General features: G+C 40.4%; 1 protein-coding gene across 1 annotated transcript; it reads left to right on the top strand.

The window, feature by feature from the left end:
• The first annotated feature begins 979 nt into the window (after positions 1–979).
• LOC148064234 (aquaporin-1-like) lies at positions 980–3,655 on the top strand. The gene is made up of 4 exons (XM_087810564.1): positions 980–1,375; positions 1,441–1,602; positions 3,048–3,128; positions 3,245–3,655. The coding sequence occupies exons 1-4, from the start codon at positions 1,019–1,021 to the stop codon at positions 3,422–3,424; spliced, it is 780 nt and encodes a 259-aa protein (XP_087666690.1). The 5' UTR covers positions 980–1,018; the 3' UTR covers positions 3,425–3,655.
• The last annotated feature ends 3,690 nt before the right edge of the window (positions 3,656–7,345 follow it).

Below are 7,345 nucleotides of genomic sequence, written 5' to 3'. Positions count from 1 at the left end.
CTATGACTCACTATGACTCACTGACTCACTATGACTCACTATGACTCACTATGACTCACTATGACTCACTATGACTCACTATAACTCACTATAACTCACTATGACTCACTATGACTCACTATAACTCACTATAACTCACTGAGACTCACTGAGACTCACTATGACTCACTATGACTCACTGTGACTCACTGACTCACTACAAGGATCCGGATCTCTGCTGGACTCGTGTAATAACACAGTTATAATAATAAACAGTTAAAAGTGAAGAATCTTCAGAATCAAGAAAACAATGAAGTCAAGATTATATTTTAACTTCTTTGAAGCATTTATTCAAACATTTCTTTATTATTCTTTGAATATTTTCTAAATGAATTTTACTTTTTTTTACACAGACTTTGATATTTAGATTTAAATTCCAATAATTCAAAAACATATTTTCTAAGTTCAATATATTTTAAATCATAGATTCAAATACACTATAAAAGTGTAATAAAGTCTGCAGACATGAATAATGGATCACAGAGACATTGATCCTGGAGTCAAAGTTCAACTAGTTCACTTTCTTTAGGTAGAAATGATGGATTAAATGCTTTTATTATACATCACAAGAATTAAAACATATATAATAAAGAAAAAAACATTTGTAAATTAATTCAATAAATTGAAATAATAATTAAAAAGTTTTAAAAAAGTTTGGTTCAAATGTTTCTGGATCTGAAATAAAAACAAAACCTTCAGAACTTGTTACAAAAGTCCAAAGAGCGAGAGTTCTGGGAGGTGCTGAGGGGGAGTGAGGGGGGGGGGGGGGGGGGTGAGGGGGGGGTGTAGAGGGTGAGGGGGGGGTGAGGGGGGAGTGTAGGGTGAGACAGGGGGGAGGGTCCCTGAAAGCACCGTCTCTCATTAATTCTGCGCCTCTTTCAGGTCCCTAAGCTCCGCCCCTCCACCATTATCAGCCCCGGGCGTATAAATCCCGCCTGTTGCTGCTGCTAGAGTCGCTCACTCGTCTCGGATCAGAACCATGAGGGAGATCAAGAGCAAGAAGTTCTGGCGGGCCGTCCTGGCCGAGCTGGTGGGCATGACCCTGTTCATCTTCCTCAGCATCACCGCCGCCATCGGGAACCCCAGCGGCGGCGCCCAGGAGGTCAAGGTGTCGCTGGCCTTCGGCCTGGCCATCGCCACGCTGGCCCAGAGTCTGGGTCACATCAGCGGCGCCCACCTCAACCCGGCCGTGACCCTGGGCATGCTGGCCAGCTGCCAGATCAGCCTGTTCAAGGCCCTCATGTACATCGTGGCCCAGATGCTGGGCTCGGCGCTGGCCAGCGGGATCGTGTACGGGACGCGCCCCGAGTCCAGCTCGGCGCTCGGCCTGAACGCCGTGAGTACCTGTCGTGACCCCCTCAGGTGTGCCCTCTCAGGCCCGTGACCCTTGTGTTTGCGCAGCTGACCGGGGTCACCCCGAGTCAAGGCGTGGGCATCGAGCTGCTGGCGACCTTCCAGCTGGTGCTGTGTGTGATCGCCGTCACCGACAAGAGGCGCAGTGACGTCACCGGGTCGGCGCCGCTCGCCATCGGACTGTCCGTGTGCCTCGGACACCTGGCAGCTGTGAGTGTGTGTGTGTGCGGTTAGTGGGGGTGTGTGTGTGTATATCAGTGTGTGTGTGCGGTTAGTGTGTGTGTAGCTGAGTGTGTGTAGGTGAATGTGTAGGTGAGTGTGTGTGTGTGTGTGTGTGTAGGTGAGTGTGTGTGTAGGTGAGTGTAGGTGAGTGAGTGTGTGTGTGTTTGTAGGTGAGTGTGTGTGTGTGTGTAGGTGAGTGTGTGTGTGCGGTTAGTGGGGGTGTGTATTTGTATATCAGTGTGTGTGTAGGTGAGTGTGTGTGTAGCTGAGTGTGTGTAGGTGAATGTGTAGGTGAGTGTGTGTGTGTGTGTGTGTGTAGGTGAGTGTGTGTGTGTAGGTGAGTGTAGGTGAGTGAGTGTGTGTGTGTTTGTAGGTGAGTGTGTGTCTGTGTTTGTAGGTGAGTGTGTGTGTGCGGTTAGTGGGTGTGTGTATTTGTATATCAGTGTGTGTGTAGGTGTGTGTGTGTGTGTGCGGTTAGTGTGTGTGTAGCTGAGTGTGTGTAAGTGAATGTGTAGGTGAGTGAGTGTGTGTATGTGTGTGTAGGTGAGTGAGTGTGTGTTTGTTTGTAGGTGAGTGTGTGTCTGTGTTTGTAGGTGAGTGTGTGTGTAGGTGTGTGTGTGTGTGTGTTTGTAGGTGAGTGTGTGTGTGTGTTTGTAGGTGTGTGTAGGTGAGTGTGTGTGTGTATGTGTGAGTGTGTGTGTGTGTATATGTGTTTGTAGGTGAGTGTGTGTGTGTGTGTGTTTGTAGGTGAGTGTGAGTGTGTTTGTAGGTGAGTGTGTGTGTGTATGTTTGTAGGTGTGTGTAGGTGAGTGTGTATGTGTGTGTGTGTAGATGTGTGTGTGTGTGTGTGTGTGTGTTTGTAGGTGAGTGTGTGTGTGAGTGTTTGTAGGTGTGTGTAGGTGAGTGTGTGTGTGTGTGTAGGTGAGTGTGTGTGTGTGTGTGTGTAGGTAAGTGTGTGTATAAAAGTTGCTAAACACAAGTTTTAAATCTTTAAATTGAGTTTTCAATGTTTTAAATATTTCAACTAAATGTTCCATGAATTCCTTTAAAAGTTTCTATTTATATTTATATATTTCAAATGAATATATTTTGTTTTTATTCTTTAAAAAACATTTGAAAAAGGAACCAAATTTGATAAATAATTAAATCCAAGAAACGATTTTTTCATTTTAAAATAATCCTAAACACAAGAATATTAAAGTTAGCATTTAGCTTAGCATTAAGTTTATTACGCAGTAAACATCTAGCATCACATCTAGTGTAGCATTTAGCATAGCATTTAGCATAGCTGTTAGCGGAGAAAAAAGCTGTTAAATTCATGTCCTGTGATCACAACTGGATTGTTTAAATTGAAATAATTATTCATTGTGTTTTTATTGTGTGTTGTGAACCTTGAATTGACGTGTAGTTTCTGACACGCGTGTTGTTCTCAGATCAGCTACACAGGTTGTGGCATCAATCCTGCGAGAACCTTCGGACCAGCATTGATCCTGAACGACTTCACCAACCACTGGGTGAGTCCGGAGGAAACCAGAGAGTCCAGTATCTTCAGGACTGACTGAGGTGTGTGTGTGTGTGTGTGTGTGTGTGTGTGTGTGTGTGTGTGTGTGTGTGTGTGTGTGCGTCGCAGGTCTACTGGGTGGGGCCCATGTGCGGAGGCGTGGCGGCGGCGCTCGTGTACGACTTCCTGTTGTACCCCAAGTTCGACGACTTCCCGGAGCGCATGAAGGTTCTGGTCCGCGGCGCCTCGGACGACTACGACCTGAACGGCGTGGACATCAGCACCAGGCTGGAGATGAGGACCAAGTGAAGACGTCCTCGCTCGTCCTAGAAGCTCTTTCCTCTCTCGCTCCGGATCTGACCTTGAAGGGGGTCAAGGTCGAGGATGTATCCGCGAGAACATTCTCCATATCAGTATTTTTCTCTCGAGCCATTTTTGTTTCTTTTGTATATTTTCCTTTGTCGTCACTTTTGGTGTATTTTGTGTTTTCACGAAAATGTTTTTCACTTTTTAAACTGAATAAAGTTCACATTGTTACGATTTATTCTCTTTTCATTGACTTTCTTTTTTATTCTGTTTACTTTCATTTCATTTGTGTTTTGTGGACATTTATTATTATTTTATTGTTCATTTATTTACATCTTTTTGTTATGATGTTAACTATAATAATAACATTCACTCATTTTTATTTTCATTTTAAACAAAATATTTTGCCAGGAAAAAAAAAACTAAAAGTTTATTTACTTTTTTTCACAGAAAGAAAATGTAATTATTTACTTTTAATTATAACAACATTATGTGTTTCTAATAAACTCTAAAAGCTAATAAATAAAGATGTTTTTATTCACTTTTGTTAACATCATTGAACTATTGTTTAAGTTAATATTCTTTGTTGCTCAACGATAAAACATAATTAGTTACTTGAATATTAATTGAGTATTTTTAACATGAATAGTAATAACAGAAAATAAGTTTAGCTTCTACTAGCATGATGCTAATGAATAATATTAGAGAAAATAAGTTTAGCTTCTACTAGCATGATGCTAATGAATAATATTAGAGAAAATAAGTTTAGCTTCTACTAGCATGATGCTAATGAATAATATTAGAGAAAATAAGTTTAGCTTCTCTTAGCATGATGATAATGAATAATATTAGAGAAAATAAGTTTAGCTTCTCTTAGCATGATGCTAATGAATAATACTATTTGGAAAATAAGTTTAGCTTCTACTAGCATGATGCTAATGAATAATAATAGAATAAATAAGTTTAGCTTCTGTTAGCAGGATGCTAATGAATAATATTAATTAAGCAAATAAGTTTATATTCTGTTAGCATGATGCTAATGAATAATACTATTTGGAAAATAAGTTTAGCTTCTGTGATCATGATGCTAACGGCGCTGACAGCTAATCCTCCATTTGTTTATTTGGTAGTTTAGTTCCTAATAAACGTTGATAAACGTTCGTCCGGAGCTGAAGATAAAAACACGACCAGACGTTCAGAACCTGCAGCGTCGAAAGTGAGATAAGTCGACGTGTCAGCGTGTTTTCAACAGTGTTTTCAAAAGTGTTTCCAGTTGAAAGCAGGTCATCGTGGGCAGATTAACCTCGGCCCCCCAGTGGCCCCCCAGAGGCCCCCCAGTGGCCCCTCAGCTCGTCCACTGTCATCTCGTCTCTCACCATCTAATCCCTCAGCGTTGATCCCTGCGAAGCTTCCATCAAACATGAAAATATCAACTTTTATTTCATCTCTTTGTGTTTGTGTTGAAGTCCTGGTGTGACCTTCAGGAGTTTCTCTTCAAGGTCAACTCACTTCCAAACACATCATGGAGGAATTTGAGGTTCAGTCCATGAGGGTTAGCTTGAGCGTCACAGTAGCTTCATGTTGTTATTCTAGCTAACTCAGATTCATCAGAAACATCTAGCATTTAGCATTTAGCTTTTTATTCAGTAGCATTTAGCACAGCAACCTGTGCTGCATCTAGGGTAGCATTTAGCAAAGTCTTTAGCATAGCATTTGTGGCAGCATTTTGCTATTTTTTTCAGTACAATCTAAGATGACAACTGGTATTTCATCTGTTGTAGCATTTAGCATAGCAGCGCTATCAGAAAACAGGCGAAAACATTCATGTGCCGACTCAAAAGGAGGAATCAGCATTTAGCATAGGCTTTACGTTAGCATTAAACGTCTCTAGGAATCTAGGATCATCAGGATCGCACCTGCCATTGCGTCTGGTGTAGCATTAACTAGTATTAATAGTATTTAGCACATTCTTTGGCAGTTAGCACAGAAAATAGCTTTGCCATTCACATTAGCATGGCCTAAATGATTAACACAAAAGATCAAACAATAAAGCAAAGCTAAAACTGTCATGTTGGCATTAGCCCGTTAGCAGAAATTAGCCGGCGACTATCACAAAACGAAAAACATTACAGGGTCGACTCACCAGGAGGAGTTAGCATCTAGCTTAGGCTATACAAAAGCATTTAGCGTATTATTCAGTTAGAATCTAGGATTGCACCTGACCTTGCATCTAGTGTAGCATTAACTATAGCATTTAGCATAGCATAGTATGTAGCATAGTCTTTACCATAGCAGTTAGCACATAGGTAGCTTAGCAAGTCACATCTGTACTATCAACACAAACCAATAAAGCAAAGTTAAAAATGAGCGTGTTAGCATTAGCCTGCAGACATTAGCCAGAATGCTATCGGGTGAGTTTACAAAACATTGAATTCCTGGCGTCTGTGAAAGTCTGTGAAGCTAATTTTAGTTTGTTAGCAACAAACAGAGTTTGAAACATGGAATGAAGGCAAAACATAAACAAAGTTAGAGATGACGTCACGAGGGCCGTCAACACGAGGGCCACGTTTGGCCCCGAGGCCGACATGTGTCGGTTCGACAGGTTCCAGTGAAAGTTTCTCATGCGTCGCCGCGGCAACGGATCCTGACACAAGATTGATCTGAAGTAAGTTTTAATAATATTAATAATATTAGTTCTATCGTTAAAATACGTATGACTGTACAAATAAATACTACGTAAGAGAAAACTCAAGATAATACTTAATTGTTATTTAATTTATTGTTATTTTTCATAAAATAGCATCAAAATTAATTAAAATATAAATAATGTGAACTGAAAAAAATATAAAATGTGTTTAATTATTTACTAAAGAAAATAGGTATTTTAACATTTAATAAACTTTAATATTTCAAAATGTTATATTTAAGAACAAATGTCTAATTCGTGAAAGATGTAACTTTGAAAACACTAATGAGAACAAATACGAATAAAAATCTGAAAATATATTCAAAATGAATAAATATATTTTAATATTTAAATAATATTATGAAAATAACTAGATATTTATAAATATAAATCCATTATTAAAGAAAAACGTGATAAATAATAACAATAAAACAAATGATAAATAAGACAGAAAAAGAAGTTGAAGGTCAAACAAACATGTTTGTTTTATTTCTATATGAGATGATTGGCAGATGATTGACAGATGATTGACGGATGAATGACAGGCGTTTACAGGCTCTTTACTAGTTGGTTCACAGCTTCAGCAACAAACACACAAACAGTAAACATTCCAGAGACTTTTATTGTCTCGACGTTGATCGTCTTCACTGAAGCAGCAATAGATGTTCCTGCAGCGGCTGAACTTTGACCTTTGGTTCACACCGGAGAGGAGGTTGCGTTCATTGTCGTCACAGTCAAGACTGACGTTTGTGCGACTGACGTTTGTGTGACTGACGTTTGTGTGACTGACGTTTGTGTGACTGACGTTTGTGTGACTGACGTTTGTGTGACTGACGTTTGTGTGACTGATGTTTGTGTGACTGACGTTTGTGTGACTGATGTTTGTGTGACTGACGTTTGTGTGACTGACGTTTGTGTGACTGACGTTTGTGTGACTGACGTTTGTGTGACTGATGTTTGTGTGACTGACGTTTGTGTGACTGATGTTTGTGTGACTGACGTTTGTGTGACTGACGTTTGTGTGACTGATGTTTGTGTGACTGACGTTTGTGTGACTGACGTTTGTGTGACTGATGTTTGTGTGACTGACGTTTGTGCGACTGACGTTTGTGCGACAGACGTTTGTGTGACTGACGTTTGTGTGACTGATGTTTGTGCGACTGATGTTTGTGCGACTGACGTTTGTGCGACTGACGTTTGTGCGAATGACGTTTGTGCGACTGACGTTTGTGTGACTG

Source organism: Callionymus lyra, chromosome 16 (assembly GCF_982586985.1).
Source record: "Callionymus lyra chromosome 16, fCalLyr1.hap1.1, whole genome shotgun sequence".
NCBI classification, from domain to species: Eukaryota; Metazoa; Chordata; class Actinopteri; order Syngnathiformes; family Callionymidae; genus Callionymus; species Callionymus lyra.
This window is presented reverse-complemented; position numbering and strand designations above follow the sequence as displayed.